This window comes from Pecten maximus, chromosome 11, assembly GCF_902652985.1.
Source record: "Pecten maximus chromosome 11, xPecMax1.1, whole genome shotgun sequence".
Classification (NCBI taxonomy): domain Eukaryota; kingdom Metazoa; phylum Mollusca; class Bivalvia; order Pectinida; family Pectinidae; genus Pecten; species Pecten maximus.
Genome location: NC_047025.1, coordinates 36,436,966 through 36,462,162, shown reverse-complemented (window position 1 = coordinate 36,462,162; position 25,197 = coordinate 36,436,966). Strand labels below are relative to the sequence as shown.

General features: G+C 36.2%; 1 protein-coding gene across 2 annotated transcripts in view; it reads left to right on the top strand.

Moving 5' to 3' along the window:
• Positions 1-452: 452 nt before the first annotated feature.
• The window catches only part of LOC117337978 (scavenger receptor cysteine-rich domain superfamily protein-like), a 29,663-nt gene continuing 4,918 nt past the window's right edge, over positions 453-25,197 (top strand). The window contains exons 1-7 of one of the 2 annotated variants that reach the window (XM_033899137.1): positions 453-567; positions 11,772-12,039; positions 14,009-14,099; positions 16,055-16,237; positions 16,838-16,976; positions 18,464-18,624; positions 22,882-23,868. In XM_033899137.1, coding sequence (XP_033755028.1) covers positions 521-567; positions 11,772-12,039; positions 14,009-14,099; positions 16,055-16,237; positions 16,838-16,976; positions 18,464-18,624; positions 22,882-22,889 — 897 coding nt within the window. In that variant the 5' untranslated portion in view covers positions 453-520 and the 3' untranslated portion in view covers positions 22,890-23,868. Of the gene's footprint in view, positions 568-11,771; positions 12,040-14,008; positions 14,100-16,054; positions 16,238-16,837; positions 16,977-18,463; positions 18,625-22,881; positions 23,869-25,197 lie in introns of those variants that run through there. The other variant, XM_033899136.1, reaches the window with a different exon arrangement.

Below are 25,197 nucleotides of genomic sequence, written 5' to 3'. Positions count from 1 at the left end.
GTACATGAAATTATACCTACTTATGACGATATATGTGGTTAGTCCTACTAATGACGATATATGTGGTTAGTCCTACTAATGACGGTACATGTAATTATATCTACTTATGACTTTATTTATGTTTCAAAATTCGTTTACAATGTAGGTATCATTATAGACACGTTATCAGTCAGAAACAGTAGCATACCTCTTCGTTCTAATAAAGTATTCAGTCTCATTAAAAAATGCTCGTGGGCGACTCATTGATATGACACGCACCGAGGTATATTTTGTAGAGTATGTTGCATTATATATATAATGTCAATTTAAATTATGCATGTCCAATATACCGACACGTGCTGCAATAAAGCGATGCTCTCGATTAGCACTTACTACTGATGAATATTCATTTGTAATGAACACTATGCGCGCATGTCACTTAAGCTGGACCGATGATACTGGTTATTAAGAGTAACACATACAAGGTTTTCTGATCTGTTTTCCTGTACAGCATATTATAATGCGTGTGTAGTTACATCAAATGGCGATATTCCCAGTCATACAGATCGTAAGGCTCATCTTCACCAGGTAAGATCATTTTAAACATCAATCTTAAAACGGTATCAACCTTTCTCGCTCATTTTATTCCACTCGCATGTCAAAGGAAAGCTAATTTAAAACATTAATTTCAATAGTTTATCAACCTCTTTCGATCATTGCATACAATGTACAACTCTAATCACAGAATAACTCATAAAAGTTACTCACCTCACCCATATGTTTTGTCTCTGTTACCATTCTAGACAAAAGTAAGCTGATTTTATAAATGTTGATACAGCAAAATTCTTATTGGACAATTTAAGTATATTGCTCTGATTTCTGAATAATAATGATGTGTCGTGGTCTTTTAGATTTTCTTTTTCGTCATGAAAATAATGTATGCAATGCTCTTTTATAAGCGGTGCAGAAATGTGCTCCAATACGTTTATCACATAGCTGTCTTGTTATACGGGACATATTATATGACCATATCTTCAGCACACGTGGCTATTAAATACTAATGATATCACACGACTGTCCCGACAATTTTAGGACACGCCAGTAAAACTACTGATATCACATGACTGTTCCAACAATCTATGACTCGGTAATAATACTACTGATATCACATGACTGTTCCGACAATTTTAGGACACGCCAGTAAAACTACTGATATCACGTGACTGTTCCAACAATCTATGACTCGGTAATAATACTACTGATATCACATGACTGTTCCGACAATCTATGACTCGCCAGTAATACCAGTAATACTACTGACATTACACGGCTGCTTCGTCAATCTATGACTCGCCAGTAATACCAGTAATACTACTGACATTACACGGCTGCTTCGTCAATCTATGACTCGCCAGTAATACCAGTAATACTACTGACATTACACGGCTGCTTCGTCAATCTATGACTCGCAAGTAATATTATTGGCATCATACCGTATGATGGCATCTAGATGTGTATTTTTTTTAAGAATTTAATTCTTTATCCCTAGACTATTTAACAATTATGTGTACTTTATGATGTAAATCATTGCACGAAAACAATTTTAAGTCGTTAAAATGTCGTCGCGTCAAATCTCCCATTTTTAACAATCCCTTTGTGGGAGATATCCCATTGGGCATCTCTAGAGGGTGGCAACCCTGCATTTACGACTGTTTCTTTCTTCTAGGACTCGCTAGTAACACCATGGACATCACGCAGTTGTTTAGTCGTCTTTGAGGACTCGCTAGTAAAACTAAAAAAAAAATAATAATGTTTAAGAAAGACCTCATCACAACATTTAAAACAAACATATAACCAAAATAATTCAGTCATATCGACTTTCAAGTGTACACGTCAAAACACAATTATTGCGGAGACTGTGTTTCTCTCCGCTTATCTACACCATTTATTAATACAACAAGTACCCATTACAATAAAGTATACAATGAATGTTTAATGATGTATAAAAGATATATAACAATTTGATCGGAACCCGACCCTCACTCAGCAATATAAAATATTAAACGATACCATGGTTAGCTATGTCTTAGGACAAAAAAAATAATGTATAATAGACGGGAAAAGGGAAACACAAGACTTATCATTCATGTTGACAATGATTTGGAGTTTTAACGATATCAAGGACAGACTGTCCAACATCAGCCGCTTACCTCGATCTTTATAAATAATTAACAGCGTAAACAGAGCTGTATGATACGTATGATTGTTCCAATTTCCCATTCCGTGTCTTCATGAAGTAGTGTCCCTGTTTTCCTACCTACGATATTTACATACCTTTTCTGTCTTGTCTCCGTGATTTCGATTTCGAGGACAAAATTTTGTCAACACAAAACGAGACTTTGATAGATTTGATTTAAACATATGTATTGCTCCAAAAGGTAGCAGAGGAATTTTTTTCTCAACTTATTAACGATTTTTCCTCTAATACAATACAGATCATAATATACAATTAACGCATTTTACTCAGAACCTATTGTTGTATTTGATGATAATTTGCACGTGTCTGAATACTTCTGCATTAATTAATGTCTACGAACAGATTTTCATTTCCAAATAAAAATAAGTAGATTCACTAGATACATTTAACGACCTAGTGTTTTGAAAAAGTGTTGTTCGTGCTGCAGTATAAAGCTTACATCCTCACAGGAATATCCACAGTTACACGGAACAAATCGTATTTCAAAGAGCTAGACTGGTAAAGTATTTACATTCCAGTCGTCAAAATTAAGATAAGGTAGGCGAGGCGACACCGGATATAGCAGATTTGAAAGTATTTAAGGATAGTGCTTTTATGTCATTCTATAATGAATTCCAAAGACGTAAACTTGATGGCAGAAAGGATGAACTTGACAAAAGTCTGAAAGAAGGAATATTATAATTATGTTGATTTCGTAAGTTGTACCGGTTTTTGTCACCCATGGATTTCGGCAAAAGGACCGATAAGTAGCTGGGGATTAAATAATTTTTCATTTCATATAACACACTCAATTTGCGCCTTTTTCTTCTTTCTGACAGTTTCTTAATCTGTTTCAAAATATAATTAATCATATTACTTGCATACAAAGGTAGTTCAGTTATAACTCGAGCCGCCTCTCTTTGTGCTTTTTCTAACTTCTCAGATTTGTAAGAACCATTCCACAATTCACAGGCAAATTAAAAAAAACTTGTAAAATTAAAGTTTTATATATCTTTAAATGTGAATATCTTTTCAACATATATCTAAGTTTACGTAAGACATTTATATTTTTTATGACTGAAATATAAACTGCCTCAACATGACTTTACTATTTCCCACCATCAAATCTTCATCGATATTGATAGAATTTGAAATAGAGAGAACGTCTGTCTTTTGAAGATTAAGTCCACAGATTTAAAGATTCAAGGTCTTTGTTGGGAGCAGGAGTTCTATTTAGTGGCTCGAAAAGGCAGGGAAAAAAGTAAAGGTGTTTTTAATAACCTAGAGGCGGAATCAATTACATCAGTAATATCATTAATATAATAAGAAGAGAAGAGTATAGAACCTTGTGGTACAGCAACATCAATATTACCTAGTTTCGAATAAGAAATCTCAATTTTTTTATATATGTATATATTTTTTCCCTCAACATAACCAACCAGGCGAATAATAAGTGTTGAAAGAAGATACAAGATTGTAACGAAGTCAGCTTGTTATTGTTTATATGTTTTATTATATTTATCTCCATGTCCCATGGTGATCACGTAAATAATAATTAGATTTCAAACCATTGTATCGTATCATATTTATTATCGATGATTGTTTGATTCGTCGACAATGGCAGAGAAGTAGCGAGATGCGAGTGTTGTACAGTGTGATAGTTTTGTGTACTTTCACGTGTGGCGATTGGTAGTGGTGTTTGTGCGAGATTTGTGTCAGTTTGTGATTGCGCTGCGCCGCTAGGATAGAATGTACAGTTGAAAGGCTTTGGTATGAATCGATTTGTTTGAATGAGTTGGAGCAGTTGTGTGTGTTTCAGCGTTAGTTACCGAGAGTGTGATGTTTCGGAAGCTACCATTGTTGTGAGAGTACGCATGTGCGGGAGAGCGAGAGGTATTACGTATTTCCGGCATAGGGGTTTAGCCTGACGGATAGCGGGAAATTATGAATGTCGGTGTTCGTAAAATAAACACCGATGTTTATTTTATATCTTGGGTCGATATACGATGTTTTTATTGGTTATTGATCACCATGGGGGTATAAAAGGACGAGCGTTTACTGTTAGATTTCAGACTTTAAGCTCATTTCAAGATTGCCTTTTCGGAAAACTGGAACCCAAATTAACTCTTTTCGTAAGTCTCATAATTAATTACTCTTCGCTATGAAGTGTTTTACTATTATAAATATATGTAGTTATATTTAATTTGATATCTGAGCACATTTGACTGTTTTGCCTTCTTGTTGTCCATTCACACTGTTTGTATCACTTCTCAGTTTGTTAGTTGACAGTGGTCACTGCATATTGTTTGGGTGACGATTTGAATCGGTAATATGTGAGATCCACGAAAACAATCGGCACCAGGCACATTTAGTAACCGAAAGTGATCATCTAGGAAATACCAGACTACTATAAATAGCTTTTGCTGTCGTCAGCTTTATTTATGTCTATTTCTGTTATCATAGATATCAAAATATATGTTATTACTTAATTCATCTTGTAGCAATGTTTTCTGATGAAACCTAGACCATTTATATTGTGTTATGAAAACGGCAAAAAGTTGCAATTTGCTGTCAATCGCATTCGAGCAGTTGCTTGTGTTATCAACTCGCTCTTGCATGACTTCAAGTTACTGTGGTGTTTCGTTCAAATATTGCGGATTTCTGGAAAATTTGGATCATTTCTGAGTACGTTATAAATGATAGTGTATATAGTAGATTCTGTATTTTTTCTTGGCTCCAACTGTATATATAATGTATTACTATTTTGTATATGAAAATCATTACAATTTATCTTTTTGTGTTGCTTACATTGTAGAACGATACATCACATGTACTTTCTTTACAAAAAAAACTACATTATTTTTGCTAGGATTCCTGGGAAATGATGAAATATATAAACATACAATTGAGAATAATACGTACCACTATTGTGAATTACAGGTTTTATTTTTCGCTATGTTTTAATTAATGTTCAAAATCGAGTCCGCGCTTGGACGTTTACGCCGGTTGAGACAAGACGTCAACAAATGTTGTTGAATTATCTTTTTTCTGTTTTACTAGGTATATTCGGTATCTCGGTAGCTTAAAAAATGAGAGGAATACGACCATTTCTTTATCACCGACATGTTATTGACGTGGTTGGGAGTTAAGGGGTTAGGACTAATGCGTTAGGACTAATGCGGAATTGTTAACGTCTTTATTTTACTCTTAAGACTCACACTTACGATGACATTGTTCAATCGTAAGAGTAAAATTTTACACTTAGGAGTTGGTTGTGTTTTCTAGTAGACTTGCGATGATTTTTTTTGCACTGATTCTTTTCTTAAGCTCTTTTGTGAAAACCACCGTTATCGTTAATTTACTCTTGCGATCAAAATTACATTTACAAACTTTCGTGAAAAGGTCATTCAATTTTTTCATTCAATTTATTTCCATGAAATAAAATGAAGCTAACGAAAAGAACAAAACAAAGGATGATACTTGTAATATTTCATAATTTTGTATATAATGGATAGAATTCAGTGGATAATAGTCAATAACACGTTTAGTAGGTATTGACTAGTATCTACTTGTCTTTGGTATTAAAACCGACATTTCGCATTACGTCAATATTGAATCTTTAATTGGCGATATCTTGCTAGTACTGGCTTAGTATTTTTAGACACACCCACACCATGATAGTACTAGCTTCATAGTTTTAGACACACCCACACCATGATAGTACCAGCTTCATAGTTTTAGACACACCCACACCATGATAGTACTAGCTTCATAGTTTTAGACACACCCACACCATGATAGTACTAGCTTCATAGTTTTAGACACACCCACACCATGATAGTACTAGCTTCATAGTTTTAGACACACGACACCATGATAGTACTATATGAGGACGGGTGTCAAGTAGTCACTAGTCAGGGTCATATGAGGACGGGTGTCAATTAGTCACTAGTCAGGGTCATATGCGGACGGGTGTCAATTAGTCAGGGTCACATGAGGACGGGTGTCAAGTAGTCACTATTCAGGGGCATATGCGGACGGGTGTCAATTCGTCACTAGTCAATGTCATATTAGGACAGGTGTCAAATAGTCACTAGCCATGGTCATATGAAGACTGGTGTCAAGTAGTCACTAGTCGGGGTCATATGAGGACGGGTATAAAACTGCCAGTTTACCACTGGCTAAGATTCTATAAGAGGAAAAGACTTGAGAGTAACAATCAACAACTCCCTTAGTTTAAAATAGCATATAGACCACAGGCGCTTGCATAGAAAATATGACTTTCAATAAAAAAAATTTTTTTTTGATATGCCAGTGGTATGTGTAATCTGTTAAGCTGAAGGTTGGCAACAACGCCACGAGCGAAACGGCACCCCATCTCACTTCAATCGACTAAAAAACACATTTATTCAAACTGACACGGTGCATACTATATACTACCGTCATCAGGAAACATTCATCTTTAACCTACCGTGTCACTCAATACGAATTGTTACATCCAAAACACAATCATCCGTGAAAATATCGCCGAATTCCTCGCTCTGAACGCCATTTTTTCAAACGGCTCCCTGAGCCTGTCCAGATTCTTCATTTACATACGGGGTTGAAAGGTTATGCGATTATATAATCGTCAGTCGTCGGATGCACTTTTCGGGGTCATCTCCGCATGCATTTTGTCCGGAAAACGGCTCGCTGAAGAGTTTCGTCTAATTTACGATTATTTGAAAAGTTTCGTCAATGAATGATGATTTATAATCATAAATCATTGATCATTTTGAACGTGAGAGTACCATGCACCGTATATGACAGTACACAGGAAAAGCAAACGAAGTCAAGAATGCCTATTCTGCAATCACGATCACGTAGTAGGTCTAGACAATTTATACTTGAAAATAAAAAAAAAATAAAAAATGGGAAATTGATTCGCATACTTTTGTCACAAAGGTAGAACAACATGCTTATTTATAGATTTACTTTTGTCAGTTTACTGAAATCTTGACGAACAAAAAGAAAAGTGAATCACGAATAAGACTGTCATCAGGTTACCGGAACGTATACATGTGTACCAACATTACTTACTTCAGACCTGTTCATTTCTTTCTACGCATTTTACAAATATCATGTCATCGTCAAATACGAAGATCATACTTCAGACCTGCCAAACGATTTGTACGTTGTGATATCGATGATCCATCTTCAATTTATTTTCATTTCCCACAATGTTAGATTTAATGCTTGCCAGAAATTCGGGGGTAATCCCCCTAAAAAAATTAGCAGGTAAATGCAAAATCCTGCATTCTAGTGTATTTCACGATAGATTCATACCTGGTGTATTTTATAAAAACAAGTATATGAGAGATATTTTTTTAATGATTGTATACTATCATTTCGCCGATTGATACTGCAATTCTTTTTTTAAGATACCCTTACTTTGACAATTTTAGGGGGTGGGAGTGGGGGTTTGGGGGAGCTTTAAATCCGCCAGTGACAATGTCAAAGAGTTTCTAGTATTGTAAAGTATTCTTCGTAATACTGATTATCTATGTAATTCCACTTTACATCGCATATATAATATTTAAGTTATTGATGAATTATCTGATTAATTGAGTGTGTAAACATCCAACGCTACTCTAATAATGATGATCAACTGGCTGAAGTGCTTACAGAGTAAAGAAACTGAATTTAAATGAGAAAGAAAAGAGAATACTTGAGGGGTAGTAGTAGTTATTTTGTGTCAACGCCAGAATTTTATAGTATTTAGGGCTAACGCCAGAACACCCAGAATAACCTATTATTCTTACCGATACATGTATTGTGTGTGGTCTATATATTTTTAACTTGTCGTGTAGTGGTCCATTTCTTTTTTAATTTGAAGATAGGCATAACCCTAAATAGATGGCAAGTTCAATAAAAAACAAAATATCAAACAACTATCAGCTATTACCCAATCCAAATTTTAACTTCGAAAAATTTCAACTGATACTGCTAGTTCATGGTATACTTGATAATGCCCCGGTCCTGTCTTGAACAAGTTACTGAGCACCGTTACATGCAATCTTTCGATTTCAAAACGAAGTTCAACAACTACCGAAATGATGCAGTTGAAGAAAAGAAAAGGACGATCTCATCACTGGCATTAAAACATGCTATCTTATTAGTCCGTGATCTCGCAAACGACGTCCTGTACATGCACATGTAAAATAAAGTATGCCGAGATGACCCCGAAAAGTGCGCCTGGCGGCTGACGATTATACAATCACATGACCTTTCAACTTCGTATGTAAATGAAGAATCTGGACAGGCTGAGGGAGCCGTTTAAAAAATGGCGTTCAGAGCGAGGAATTCGGCGATGTTTTCACGGATTATTGTGTTTTGGATGTAACAATTCGTATTGAGTGACACGGTAGGTTAAAGATGAATATTTCCTGATGACGGTAGTATATAGTGTGCACCGTATCAGTTTGAATACATGTGTTTTTTAGTCGATTGAAGTGATATGGGGTGCCGTTTCGCTCGTGGCGTTGTTGCCAACCTTCAGCTTAACAGATTACACATACCACTGTCATATCAAAAAAAAATTGAAAGTTATATTTTCTATGCAAGCGCCTGTGATATAGACCAAACAAGAGTATCTTGTATTATTACCAATATCAACCAATTTCAAGGTGACAACACCCGTCTTAACATCGTTTTAGGACCGGAATGGGTAAAGTATTATCGGTCCCCTTGTTCTTGGGACAAAAGATACGTCCTGACAGTTTGACATCTATATTTACACTTTCGTCCCAGTGCTGAATAGTGAACTGTCCGATCTCTCCCAGAGGATCTCTGCGCAACCTATTATCTAGTGTTAATGCAGGTGACGATATTGGTGATCGTCAGTGTTCAGTCGTTAGCAAGTTTGCGATCGATGTTTCTATTACAAATAAGCATTTTTCCAAATGCATATGCTACAGGTTTTTTTAATATCCATAATGAATATTTTAGATAAATGTCCTGTAACGAGACCTCTTTTTGCTGACGATCAATATACAACAGGATATAACAGGATGTCACGTAATACCATGATATTAGTATCAATAAATAAAAGGACATGGAGACGCGTGTTTAAATATGCTTTTTTATTAGGTGATATAACAGACAAACATCTGATGCTTTTAGCTAATTATTTATGGTAGTTACCCAACAACAAGACAACATCACTTCCTCTCGTGTATTTCAAGAAATATTCCTTAGCATTTGCTTATTTATATATCATTGATATAAAATCATTAAAGGAAACATACCTCTGACAGGACGGATAGGGGATATAATTGAGTAGGGCAGGGAAGACAGGAAGTCTATAGGAATGGACAGACAGACAGACAGACAGACAAGCAGGCAGGCAGGCAGGCAGGCAGGCGACATTTTATTGACGTGGTTGGGAGTTAAGGGGCTAGGACTAATGCGTTAGGACTAATGCGCAATTGTTAACGTCTTTATTTTACTCTTAAGACTCACACTTACGATGACATTGTTCAATCGTAAGAGTAAAATTTTACACTTAGGAGTTGGTTGTGTTTTCTAGTAGACTTGCGATGATTTTTTTGCACTGATTGTTTCCTTAAACTCTTTTGTGAAAACCACCGTTATCGTTAATTTACTCTTGCGATCAAAATTACATTTACAAACTTTCGTGAAAAGGTCATTCAATTTTTTCTTTCAATTTATTTCCATGAAATGAAATGAAGCTAACGAAAAGAACAAAACAAAGGATGATACTTGTAATATTTCATAATTTTGTATATAATGGATAGAATTCAGTGGATAATAGTCAATAACACGTTTAGTAGGTATTGACTAGTATCTACATGTCTTTGGTAATAAAACCGACTTTTCGCATTACGTCAATATTGAATCTTTAATTGGCGATATCTTGCTAGTACTGGCTTAGTATTTTTAGACACACCCACACCATGATAGTACTAGCTTCATAGTTTTAGACACACCCACACCATGATAGTACTGGCTTCATAGTTTTAGACACACCCACACCATGATAGTACTAGCTTCATAGTTTTAGACACACCCACACCATGATAGTACTAGCTTCATAGTTTTAGACACACCCACACCATGATAGTACTAGCTTCATAGTTTTAGACACATCGATATCATGATAGTACATGTATTATTATATGAGGACGGGTGTCAAGTAGTCACTAGTCAGGGGCATATGCGGACGGGTATCAATCCGTCACCAACAGCCATGGTCATATGAGGACGGGTGTCAAGTAGTCACTAGTCAGGGGCATATGAGGACGGTTGTCAAGTAGTCACTAGTCAGGGGCATATGCGGACGGGTGTCAATTCGTCACTAGTCAATGTCATATTAGGACAGGTGTCAAATAGTCACTAGCCATGGTCATATGAAGACTGGTGTCAAGTAGTCACTAGTCGGGGTCATATGAGGACGGGTATAAAACTGCCAGTTTGCCACTAGCTAAGATTCTATAAGAGGAAAAGACTTGAGAGTAACAATCAACAACTCCCTTAGTTTAAAATAGCATATAGACCAAACAAGAGTATCTTGTATTTATAAGACATTACCAATATCAACCAATATCAAGGTGACAACACCCGTCTTAACATCCTTTTAGGACCGGAATGGGTAAATTAATATCGGTCCCCCTTGTTCTTGGGACAAAAGATACGTCCTGACAGTTTGACATCTATATTTACACTTTCGTCCCAGTGCTGAACTGTCCGATCTCTCCCAGAGGATCTCTGCGAACCTATTATCTAGTGTTAATGCAGGTGACGATATTGGTGATCGTCAGTGTTCAGTCGTTAGCAAGTTTGCGATCGATGTTTCTGTTACAAATAAGCATTTTTCCAAATGCATATGCTACAGGTTTTTTTAATATCCATAATGAATATTTTAGATAAATGTCCTGTAACGAGACCTCTTTTTGCTGACGATCAATATACAACAGGATATAACAGGATGTCACGTAATACCATGATAATTAGTATCAATTAATAAAAGGACATGGAGACGCGTGTTTAAATATGCTTTTTTATTAAGGTGATATAACAGACAAACAGCTAATGCTTTTAGCTAATTATTTACGGTGGTTACCCAACAACAAGACAACATCACTTCCTCTCGTGTATTCAAAAAAAAATATTCCTTAGCATTTGCTTATTTATATATCATTGATATAAAATCATTAAAGGAAACATACCTTTGACAGGACGGATAGGGGATATAATTGAGTAGGGCAGGGAAGACAGGAAGTCGATAGGAATGGATATATGACAGACAGACAGACAGACAGACAGACAGACAGAGGAAAGGGGAAAATGGGAGACAAATGACAAATAGTTGTTATAACAGGACAGTAGGAAAGAGGGAAGGGTACCTTGAAATGGTACAAAGACGAGACTTAGACCAGGTGTTATTTAAGGGTTAGCGTCATTAGATTAGTGATTATTATATAATCTTTGTTATTAATCTCTTGATATAACTTTTATTTTTAAATTGATAAACAAAACAATACCTTGTATGTTACAGTGTTGTAGTCATAGCGTTTTGGACATACATCGTCCAGTCGTGCATTATATACTCTCATCACTTTGACGACGACTCGAGAAAGGCTGCGTATTTCGAAGCGAAACCTTACGGTCCACTTCAGTGCGGAAAGATGTGTGTCCTAGAGAGACGATGTGTGGCTATCAACTACCACAGGGAATCCCTCACTTGTGAGCTTGTCGAGGCATCTGCAACTGCTGTAGGAGATTCCGAAGGGTGGATATCCACATCTAATTTCACATTTGTTAATGTAAGTGTTATTGACATCGAGGACTTACCATAGTTCCTATTAACATATCACTACAATTACTATTTATATAAATGTCACTACAGTTACTATTTATATACATGTCACTACAGTTACTATTTATATACGTGTCACTACAGTTACTATTTATATACATGTCACCACAGTTACTATTTATATACAGTTACTATTTATATACACGTCACTACAGTTACTATTTATATACATGTCACTACAGTTACTATTTATATACATGTCACTACAGTTACTATTTATATACATGTCACTACAGTTACTAGTTATATACATGTCACTACAGTTTCTATTTATATACATGTCACTACAGTTACTATTTATATACATGTCACCACAGTTACTATTAATATAAATGTCACTACAGTTACTATTATACATGTCACCACAGTTACTATTTATATACATATCACTACAGTTACTATTTATATACATGTCACTACAGTTACTATTTATATACATGTCACTACAGTTACTATTTAAATACATGTCGCCACAGTTACTATTTATATACAGTTACTATTTATATACACGTCACTACAGTTACAATATATATACACGTCACTACAGTTACTATTTATATACACGTCACCACAGTTACTTTTTATTAACATGTCACTACAGTTACTATTTATATACATGTCACTACAGTTTCTATTTATATACATGTCACCACAGTTACTATTTATATACATGTCACTACAGTTACTATTTATATACATGTCACTACAGTTACTACTTATATTCATGTCACAACAGTTACTATTTATATACATGTGACTACAGTTACTATTTATATAAATGTCACTGGAGTTACTATTTATATACATGTCACCACAGTTACTATTTATATACATGTCACTACAGTTACTATTTATATACATGTCACCACAGTTACTATTTATATACATGTCACTACAGTTACTATTTATATACATGTCACTACAGTTACTATTTATATACATGTCACCACAGTTACTATTTATATACAGTGTCACTACAGTTACTATTTATATACATGTCACTACAGTTACTATTTATATACATGTCACTACAGTTACTATTTATATACATGTCACTACAGTTACTATTTATATACATGTCACCACAGTTACTATTTATATACATGTCACTACAGTTACTATTTATATACATGTCACTACAATTACTATTTATATACATGTCACCACAGTTACTATTTATATACATGTCACTACAATTGCTATTTAGATATACATATCTCACTACTGGAACTATTCATGTATATACTGATTGTGTTACGGTTCAAATGTTAGATGTGCTTCTTTATTAATTACATACGAGGCTTGGGGATATCTAAAGTTTATCAATCAGATACCAATGTAGCACTATAATCATGTTTGTTCATTTAATAAGGTGATATCGCATTTTTTTAATACTGACTCCCCCTCTATGACGGACAGAGCACTTTTAGCATACTGGTTTTGTATTCACTTCGATATCCTCTTGTTTTTATTGCATCAGTAGTTTATTTCGATTTCCATTGCAAACTGTTTCTGGACAGAGAAGTTATTGTTTCCCACATACGGCTCATTTAAGGGTCCCCGAATTTAGTGATATTCGCTTGATGTCTACAAATTTTAAAGAGATTTTCTGGATTATGCAGGTATAACTTCCGACCTTGTTGCTTTTTGATAAAATACGACGTCCTTCGGAAACGCCTAATTCTTTTCTCTCAGTAATCTGAAGAGTAGCTGCTCCTCAGACGGTGATGATAGTTTGTCGATGTGCTTGCAAATCTGTTTTGTTATTAAGTTCATTTGGTCACTTCTCTTGTAGGGTTAAATACTCAAAGTCGATATAATTGTGGTGCCTGATCTCCCTCCCTTAAAGATAAACTGCTTTCCACTGTGTAATTATCTTCATAATGATATGCATGTCAAATGTGTTAAACTTGTAGGATAAGCTTGGGCCGTGTGCAAATGTGGCCATCGAAGACCTTGACAGGTGTGTTCCTTTAAAGAACACGGGGCATTCCAACGTGAAAAAATGTATGTATGAAGTATGTCAATAGATGTCCGTATATTACAACAGTGTTGGATTAGTTAGGCACGGAAATATGTCGGCTAATTAGTTTCATTTTCGTCAAGGTAAAATTTTGCATTTTCGCATGTTTTGGCACTTTTTTACATTAGTTTTGATGCGTTTTTGCCGCTCGGTATTTATTGTCATTCAACATTTGCGAGAATTAGAGAGACAATGTCTCTTCTGAAAAGAGAGCAAACATCATATGCCTGAAGCAAAATAGTCCAGGTGTGCAAGAGTGAACGGGAGACAAAATTTCTTCAATTCTCGCAAATGTCGAATGACATAAGATACGGAGCATGTTATCTGGAGGGCCAAAAAGCTAAAATAGCATTAATGAACCACCATACTGAAACGTGTTGCATATAATTATAATGTTTGAGATATACGAAAATCTATTGACATTGATAATACCTGTTGTATGGATCTTGTATTGTCGTTGTGCCTTTGTGTTTCACTGTCCAGACCAGTGTCTATTGACAATCGCTAACATATGGAACATCCGTTAACGAGAATATGTTTTCACATTTACGGAATGTGCTGAAGTTTTCTGATTGTGTCTTTTGAATCTAAGTTAACTTCACCCGAAACAAACCTCTTATTTCGAAGTACAGTAAAACATGTTTATTACGAATCTCACAGGAGCAATATTTCCTCAAAGATAAATATTTTCTGACTGATATCGCGTCAAATGGTTTACTTTCTGAAGCATCATTCATAACAGTTGTGTCTTTTTGTACTTGTTAGCATAACGGCATTGTTATTTTGAGCAGTGTAATTTTGAAAGTTTTGAAACATTAACAAGCAGCTTAACAAATTGCATGTCAAGAGCAAAGTCCACGGTTATGCTGCGTTTACACTAGGCCACGATCTCCATGATCTCCACGATTCCTAAAAAGTTTGGAGCTCCAAAATTTTTTTCCCATTCGATATTTGTTTTCTATGTTTTGCTACGTTTCCCTACGCTCTCAAACTGTTACGTTTTGTTACGAAGTCAACCCAATTATAAAGTCAATAACTGCCATGATTTCCACCACGTCCCCGCACGTTCTCCTACGACCACCATGATATGCGTTAACGTTCGGTCACGTTCTGCTCTGTTCTACTGAAATCTCTCACGTTCATGAAGTTCAGTAAGATCTTCTACGATTTATATCCATGATTTAAGGAAGATCCCCTCGCTTGCTGCACGATCTGATATAAACAGTAGGGTTGAAGTTAAAATTAACGTTACCCTCTCATTCTCTCCAAAGACATCCATGGGTCCACGAGATGAAGAGGATGTTGAATAGTCAATTTAAATTCATTCGTAAATTGCTCGAAATAAAACGATACAACAGTAGCATGGCATAGAACAAGGCAGGATACGACCCTCATAACCCTCCACGACCATGACACCCACGACCACGACCCTCCACGACCTCCATCTCGATTCTCTTAAATCGTGGAGATCGTGGACATCGGGGCCTAGTGTATACGCAGCATTAGCCAAGATATGTACTAACATAGTCAAGTTACTTCTGTTAACTTACACTGGTGAATATCATAGTGATCACTATCTAGATGACATTTCAGGACTCCGTAAGTTAAGGAATATACATGATCAAGACAATTAGAGCTGCGTAGTCGTTCGCTGATCACCACCGTGATCTTTAAAACCAGTAGAGAACACATAGGCTTGCATAGAAAATGGGAATTTAAAAAAATGATATTGCATTGGTAATGTGTACAGTGTAAATCACTTTGAACAGTATCTTTTTTTTCTTTTCTTTTTTAATTCTCATTTTCTATGTAAGCGCCTGTGGTAGAGAATACCTAGCAGCTGGATTATACCTTTTTCTTCATCATTCCTCGTGGTCGTTTTGTACTTTTGTTATTTGAGGTGCTATTTCGGTAGTCTTGGTACTTCTCTGTCATTCAGACTGTCCAGAATATCCTACCTCTCAACACGCCACCCTGACTTCCTATTCGAGGACCTGTGGGGACAGTATCACCTACAAATGTAACAGTGATCGTTGTTACCTTGAGGAATACGTAAACGTGACGTGTAACGCTAACGGGCAGTGGTCCTCAGTCACGGCCACGTGTACCGTTATGTCAGAAAGTAAGTATACAAGTATGTAAACTGTGTCTTCATTGAAATTTATTTGTGTTAATTTTCTTCGGTATTTGATTAATAATGCTAAAATGCTTCTGTACTTTCTCCGAAGGGCGGCACGGGCATTAGAAGTATGCCCTCGCGACCACGCGCCAAGGGGATGGTGGGATAGGCTCGTGCGTACGTAGCCGAACCACGTCCTCGCGCTACATATACGCGTACAACGGTCATCTCTTTCTCATACGAGTTTGTATTTGAATCCCCCGAGATCCAAATTGAGGTCACGTTTACTAGCAATATATTTTGTCATCCTCGCTCTACCAATTTCATCAATTATCGGATACAGTGAATATATACTGTTCTTACTTGAAACTCTTAACTCTCTTGTTTTGATGTTCAGCATTTTTTCCCAAGTTTGTCAGTGAAGAATAGCGGAGGGATTTATATCGTTGTTTTAAATAGGAGTTCACCAGCTTACCAACGCAAATGCGGTCTTATATTAGTATGTTTCTCCAATTGTTATGTTATGAGTGTTATGTCCATGAATCAATGAATGTCATTAAAAGGTTTTAAAATATATCAAATGTTAACATTGTATCTCCCTAGACAGCCTTAGGTTATTGGACGGAGCCACACCGAACAGAGGCCGGGTACAGATATGTCATAATAGTATCTGGGGCACAGTGTGTGATCATAGCTGGGACACGAATGACGCCCTTGTTGTGTGTCGACAACTAGGATACAGGTAAGCTCAGATGTGAGAAGGGTTATGTGTCTTGAAAATGGAATGTACATAAATTATATGTCTGTAAGATGTAATGATGATTTGTGTCGATAACTGGGATACACGTTAATATGTGTGTAAGATGTAATGATGATTTGTGTCGATAACAAGGATACACGTAAATATGTCTGTAAGATGTAGTGATGTTATGTGTCGATAACAAGGATACACGTAAATATGTCTGTAAGATGTAGTGATGTTATGTGTCGATAACTAGGATACACGTTAATATGTCTGTAAGATGTAATGATGTAATGTGTCGATAACTAGGATACAAGTAAATATGTCTGTATGATGTAGTGATGTAATCTGTCGATAACTAGGATACACGTAAATATGTCTGTAAGATGTAATGATGTAATGTGTCGATAACTAGGATACAAGTAAATATGTCTGTAAGATGTAATGATGCAATGTGTCGATAGCTAGGATACACGTAAATATGTCTGTATGATGTAATGATGTTATGTGTCTGTAACTAGGATACACGTTAATATGTCTATAAGATGCAATGATGTTATGTATCGAAAACTAGGATAAGCGTTAATATGTCTGTAAGATGCAATGTGTCTATAACAAGGATACATGTAAATATGTCTGTAAGATGTAATGATGTAATGTGTTGAAAGCTATGATACATGTAAATATGTCTGTATGATGTAATGATGATTTGTGTCGATAGCTAGGATACACGTAAATATGTCTGTAAGATGTAATGATGTAATATGTCGATAGCTAGGATACACGTTAATATGTCTGTATGATGTAGTGATGATTGGTGTCGATAACAAGGATACACGTTAATATGTCTGTAAGATGTAACGATGTAATGTGTCGATAACAAGTAACCAGCATTTCATCATACAGGCATATATTTGCTTGGATCAATTAGATGCACGTTAATTTGTCGTTATAGTATATTTTGTATTTCTGTTTGATATAGCGATATCCGATTTACATTTGTATTAATACTTCCAATACCACGTTTATTAATTTGTCTCGGTACCTATAACGAACCCGTAAACAGCTGTACGCTACAGCTTGTATTTGAGTGCATCTTTTGTAAAATTCTTTAAGACAACAGGTTGTAGACATTGTCTGTGGACTTGGAGTATCCGATGTTTAACGTACAGATAGTAGACACTGTTGGTGGACTTGAGTCCCTGATGTCTACCGTTAAGTGTATGACATGTTTTATCCATACACTTGTTCTTGATGTCCTTTTTAAATTTCATTGAAAATAAAAAAATGTTTGAATTAACTGAATAACTGCCCTTCCTATCCAGATTGTTATTTTTCCTAATTTTTTTCAACGTATATTAAGATGTGCTGGTATCCTGTTATTTGTACGATTCTTTGATGGATTCACCTCCCAGTCGCCTCTTTTTAATGAAAAATACGAATACGTCACAGTAGACCTCGTTCAAGAACATATTTGTATCTTTCAGTGGAGGACAGCCTTTCATGGGCGCCGTGAGCTCGGGACAAATTTGGCTGCATTTGGTGTCGTGTACTGGAACCGAGAGTTTTCTAGCCAGCTGTTCACACGATGGCTGGACAGACCCACATTGTGTCAATGTAAACAGCGATGGTGCTGGTGCTATTTGTGGTAAGATGGTCGCTACATCAGATATTTGATTTCTCATTTTTGTGCCACCTGCAAAAAGAAGGCGATATAGATGTATCACTTTGTCGAAGTCCGTGTCGGTGGCGTCATTAAATCCATGTTTGACATCAATCTAATCACTATTTAACATCAATATAAGTCTTGAATGACTTCTGTGATGTGTGGTGGCGTTTTCTCATAAATGTGATTTATCTTTCGCAACTTCTTTCTGGCTACGCACGCACTTCCAGTATCATAAAAATACTTTCATTCAGACTACCACAATCATATACAAATTAACACTCCATATCAAGGATAGATGCTTACAGATATAAAGCCTAGTAAAAGTCTGTAACCGCAGATCTCAGAAACGAAACAGAGATGTCCGTCCAATAACTGAAGTTACCTTTGACCGATCAAACTCAAACTTCATGCATATCTTACTTACCAAATTGCTCGGGATTGCTTGTCAGGTTCAGAGATGAAGGTCACTGTCACTGTTGCTGAAAAAAAGAAAATTCGTTTCCGTGCAATATACCTCAAGTTTCCTTACACCGATCACGCTCAGAGTACATGCAAATCATTCACCTTCCTTGAGTTGTGTGTGTCAGTGAGTAAAGTAAAACTCTAAACCCATGGGGATAATTTGTTTGTGATTACAAAAATCAAGACTTTATTAAAGGAAACCACGAGAGTAAGGTAGTTACAATACAAAGGAAAACATTTTAGACATAGACATATGTTATATCTATTGTTCTACAAAGTATTTCATAGCCTGAGGCACATTCTCATCATAGCCTATACGAAAGGGACAATAGAATAGTTGTTCAACCACGGACATCCTGAATGCATGTGCAATACTGCACCAACACTTACTACAACAAGTATCACTCTCTCATACGTCACACGTGTCAACTGTGATGTATAACAATAAATGTTCAAATAACCTTAAACTGAAGTATGGCTCAGTGGATTTACCTCATACGTAAAGGTTCTGTTGTAGGTTCATTATGAGTTGTAAAGGTTCATTATCAGTTGTAAAGGTTCATTAGGAGTTGTAAAGGTTCATTATCAGTTGTAAAGGTTCATTATCAGTTGTAAAGGTTCATCATCAGTTGTAAAGGTTCATTATCAGTTGTAAAGGTGCATTATCGTGCATGGTTGTAATGCTGTAAACATGAAAACCTGTATGAATATGTGAAATGTCATTCTCTCTGCGGATAAAACATTCAATACGTTTCTCCAGACATTGACCAAGATCATGACGTACTACAAAATTAAAACAAAAACAAAAAAAACAGCCGTGTTGATTTGTAACGTTGTGCCACGGAACACGTCACTATCAAGCACATGACGGTACTTTGCACATTACGTCATGTCACAATTCATATACATTTCTAAAAATTATAATAATTATGTGAATTCTCAAAAATGTATAAAAAAATTTCCTGTACTTCCTTACATTTTGAATCTTCGGAGAACAATGTTACAAAAATATTTAATTGATGGCTTTCACACTCTCTTTTTGCCAAATGTTGAACCTTTGTAATTATTTGGGAAAGGGCTTTTATAATGTTGTTATAACTTTTGCCCAATCCTTTTTGCTTTGATTTATGGCAATAAAAATAGGTTTAAATAAATCCAAAACAGAAAGGTACATTTACAAAGTGTAGCAACATAATAGCGAATGTAACACGTTCGGACCTGTGCTCTTTCGAATATCTTCCCATGCAGTTTTCACATTTAGCAGGATAATGAAGATTATAGCATTTGAAAAGTACAACCACAAGCTAGTATCCGTGTATTTTTTCTGGAACACAGACTCGTATTCAGGCTCCGACTCAGAACGAGCCGACTTTTGTCAATCGGAAGGGATACCATCATTCCATCAGTTACGTTCAGGCAATGTGTGACAATAAAGGTATACAGACCACACATAATCTCTCGTAATACTGAACGAAATCATGTTTTTAACAATATTTTCATATCAATGAGGCAAGCTTACAATATTTTTTTTTTTAAATGGTAATCATTAAGATATTAAATTATATCTAAACAGAATAATCGTATTCTAGGTTGGTCGGAAGGCATAGTGGATATCGCACTCGTTTTTCTACTAGGCCGACCGGGTTCGATTCCCCGATCGGACGTGAAAAGGTAAATAGGGATACCTGCCCTTCCCGACTACGTACTTTCCCCCGTATACTCCGGTCTCCTCCCACACATCTCCATGATTCCATCCGGGCCAACAAGAGTGCTTAATATAAATGTTATATAACCTGTTCGTTATGTTCGTAAAATAACTAAAGGTTGAATAACCTGATTGTCCTATGTCCATCAAAGTTTGTATCATTAAAACATTACACGAACATATTATCATTGATTTACAGGTAAATTCACAAACATATGGTCGCAAGATGTTTTAGTCATTTTTTTGTCTTGCCATCTTTGCCATCTTTGATGTTTACTTGTCTCCGGGATGTTTACGCATGTTGCATTATGGGTAGAGGGAATCCCCACAGTTAATGATGGTTTAATTGTGGACCCGTCATTAAGTCTTCATTAAACCTTTATTTGTTAATGATACCTTAAATGACCTTTCCAACAACACATTTTTAATGATTCATTAACTAATCTATCATTAGATATTTAATGAATCATTAAGACTTAATGATACTTTAATGATGGTTTGATTTAATGAACGTTCGAACAACCGGCCCCAGATGTAAAGGTTCATTATCAGCTGTAAAGGTTCATTATCAGATGTAAAGGTTCATTATCAGTTGTAAAGGTTCATCATCAGTTGTAAAGGTTCATTATCAGTTGTAAAGGTTCATTATCAGTTGTAAAGGTTCATTATCAGTTGTAAAGGTTCATTATCAGTTGTAAAGGTTCATCATCAGTTGTAAAGGTTCATTATCAGTTGTAAAGGTTCATTATCAGTTGTAAAGGTTCATTATCAGTTGTAAAGGTTCATTATCAGTTGTAAAGGTTCATTATCAGTTGTAAAGGTTCATCATCAGTTGTAAAGGTTCATTATCAGTTGTAAAGGTTCATTATCAGTTGTAAAGGTTCATTATCAGTTGTAAAGGTTCATTATCAGTTGTAAAGGTTCATTATCAGTTGTAAAGGTTCATTATCAGTTGTAAAGGTTCATTATCAGTTGTAAAGGTTCATTATCAGTTGTAAAGGTTCATTATCAGTTGTAAAGGTTCATTATCAGTTGTAAAGGTTCATTATCAGTTGTAAAGGTTCATTATCAGTTGTAAAGGTTCATTATCAGTTGTAAAGGTTCATTATCAGTTGTAAAGGTTCATTATCAGTTGTAAAGGTTCATTATCAGTTGTAAAGGTTCACTATCAGTATACTATATCTCGCACATACGTAAAGGTTCCGTTCACTGATATGTCTTTGTACAATCATATCGGGGACGAAATGGACTTTTACTTATACTTTTATCTCCGGACATGATGATTATGTTTAAGAAACGACAGGTTGGAGAGATCTTGACCTTGACCTCGTTTTGAGCTGATCTGCTCATCTGCTCGAGGCGTGAGTCTTTTTACAATAACTAATATTACCAGGGACCCTATATTAAGCCTGTAGCATGCTGGGGTAAAGGACTACCAAGTTTGTTCAAATGAATGATCTTGACCTGCAGTCAAGGTCGCAGTGACTTCTCAATAACCACCAAGAGATCCGGATACCTAGATATTGAGCGATAGCATGTCGGGGTGAAGGGCTACTAAGCTTATTCAAATGAAATGCTCGCGTCTATTTTCACAGGGTCAAATGTGTTGAATTTTGTAACGACGACTTCTCAATTACCAAAGAAACCCAGACACGTGATATGATACGTATGTACGTACCTAACACCTAAGTTTGTCAGTGCTCCGACGGCTTCATTTCGTGAGGGATATAAAGGATCATATCTCCGACAGGTTTGAGTTTCACGGTTCTTGGGTTAAGTTCAATGTCACCGTTACTATTTTGAGAAAATCCTTGTCAGCGCACTATAGCGGCTTCCTTGAGGGATTTTGACCAACTACCGCCCAATCACAAAGGACCATACTATCTCAAAGAATAATATACCAACATCAATCTCTTGTATCACTACATAAAAAATCGATAACAAATCAAGTCAACCCTTTGTTTAACAAAACTTTGTATAAAAATATAAGTTTGGATATTCTATTCTCACGTAGGAAAAATCTGCGGTTTACCATGTCAAAGGTTAATACGTTTTATATTGTTTTATAGATCCATAAGACAGACAACAGATGACAAAGAATCGTCTAATACCTGTCCATTGTGTCTGAAGATTTGTACAACAGGACTTTGTAGTCTGAAATGACGTCCGTCTAATACCTGTCCATTGTGTCTGAAGATTTGTACAGCGGGACAATGTAGTCTGAAATGACGTCCGTCTAATACCTGTCCATTGTGTCTGAAGATTTATACAGCGGGACAATGTAGTCTGAAATGACGTCCGTCTAATACCTGTCCATTGTGTCTGAAGATTTATACAGCAGTACTAAGTTGGCTAAAAATGGGAACGTGCATGGAACAATAGCATCATAATAAATGTGTCTTTAGTTAGAATGTGGTTGACTCTCGTCTCCCAACTTGAAAAACACCTTATATTATAAAACAAAAGATTGTGATGATCAAACAAAGTAGATAAGTTTGAAATGTCCTCTACAATCATATAGCATTTGAAAATCACATGTGATTTTTACTCTCATTTGAGTTCATTGCAATGTCACTGGGTTCAATCGTATTGACAGGGCGCCGGTGCTTACACCTGGGCGTCGATGAATTTTACACCCGGGCAACGATAATTTCTATAGAAAATGAACGCCGAAGACGGGATCGGAAGAACGGTTGAGGTGCAAAGTCCGCGATCGGAATGACTGTAAATCTCGCAGTTTATCGGAATTATATATTTTGACATCATCAAGTCTTGCTGGATTGATTGGTATCAGTTGAATAGGAAAATTAGACATTTCCTTATTTTACACCTGTGGCAACGAAGACGCTCTGGAGCTTTACACCCGGGCGCCGCGATTTGCTGACGTGGTAGTGATATAAAAATTACCAGAGTTGGCCTTTTGATGATTTTTGTTTATGTATTTTTTTAGTTATGCTGCTCGATGAATACGTGACAGTTCATTCACGGACGGGCCTCTTTAAAGGGTCGAGGAAACCGAAGTAAACACAGAAAAACCTAACTACGTTTTTTCTGAATTCAGCAAAAGTCAGATTGGTATGGTTTGCTTTATGCGCATATTTGATAAGGCTTTAAGGTGTTTCTTGCAATGTGGTGCCGATTGTGTTTCCTCTTTACGAGATTAAATGTGTTTTCGGCTTAAATGACCTCTGCAACTATTGAATGCATTTTTCGCTTGCTAGACCAATGAATTTATCAAGTCCATATGTTTGCTTCTCCCGTAAGACACGGGCATCCCGAACTCTTTCACTTAGCAGTGTTATCGCGTAATGCAGCAGAAAGGTGTTCCCGTTTCTCTTTTGAGATATTGCGTATGTCATCATCAAGACTTTGTCCCTGAACGGCACTCTGAATGGCAATGCATTTATCTTTGTCCTCGAGCTTTCTTTTAGTTGTTTCTGCCAGGGTCTATCCGTCTTCAAAGCCAAACATATCAACGTCCTCGCCTGTCTTATCGACGCCAGCAGTTACCTTCTTTGCGTCAGAACACATCATGTCAACCTTGGACTTATCTAGGGTGTCGATAATTGTATGAAGGACTCCAGGTCGTGTGTGCTGTTTTTCCAGTAAGAAAGAATTTTTAAGCAATGTTTGCACACTCGGAAGGCAAAGTTGATTTTAGCTTCATCTGGTGAAAATTCACCTCGTATTGTGTCATTGTCTATAATCTGGTTGACATTCTTTAGTCCACCCATGAAATAAAGAAAGCGACCGCGAAACAATCGGTACCCAGTCATCCAAAATCTCCTCGTGATCTCACTAAATCGTATCTGGCATGTATTGTTTAGACCTAAAAAACCGACAAGTTTCCAGAAAAAGTCTCGAGGAAATGTTGACAAGTGGGAATACTTCTTCTGCTACTAACCTTAGAAAAGTAAGCACATCCTCGGCCAAACAAATATCATCTAGTTTTCCAAGAGCTTTACGTGTCTGTTCATTGGCGTTTCCTTCTAGAGCAGAATCATCACTGACAAGAGGAGACATTGATTCTGTAGCTATCTGTGGCGAGGAAAATGGCGACGATAATTGGGTGTCTTCACCTCGGAATTTTTGGGGGTTCTTTTTAACGGTGTTTACACCCGTTTTAATGTATTTTCTTCTTATGTTCTTCTCCTTTTTGGCCTATGAAGCCACAGCATTTCTCGTTTTTTCCTCATTCTAAAAAAAAGGGGGGGGGGGGGATACATTAAATAGTTACAGAGGTCATTTATGCAGAAAACATATTTAATCTCGTGAAGAGGAAACACAATCGGCACCACATTGTATATTCCTTGATGTCCATGGTTATCACAAGTGTAATGTTAAGAAACACCTCAAAGCCTTATCAAATATGCGCATCACACCAT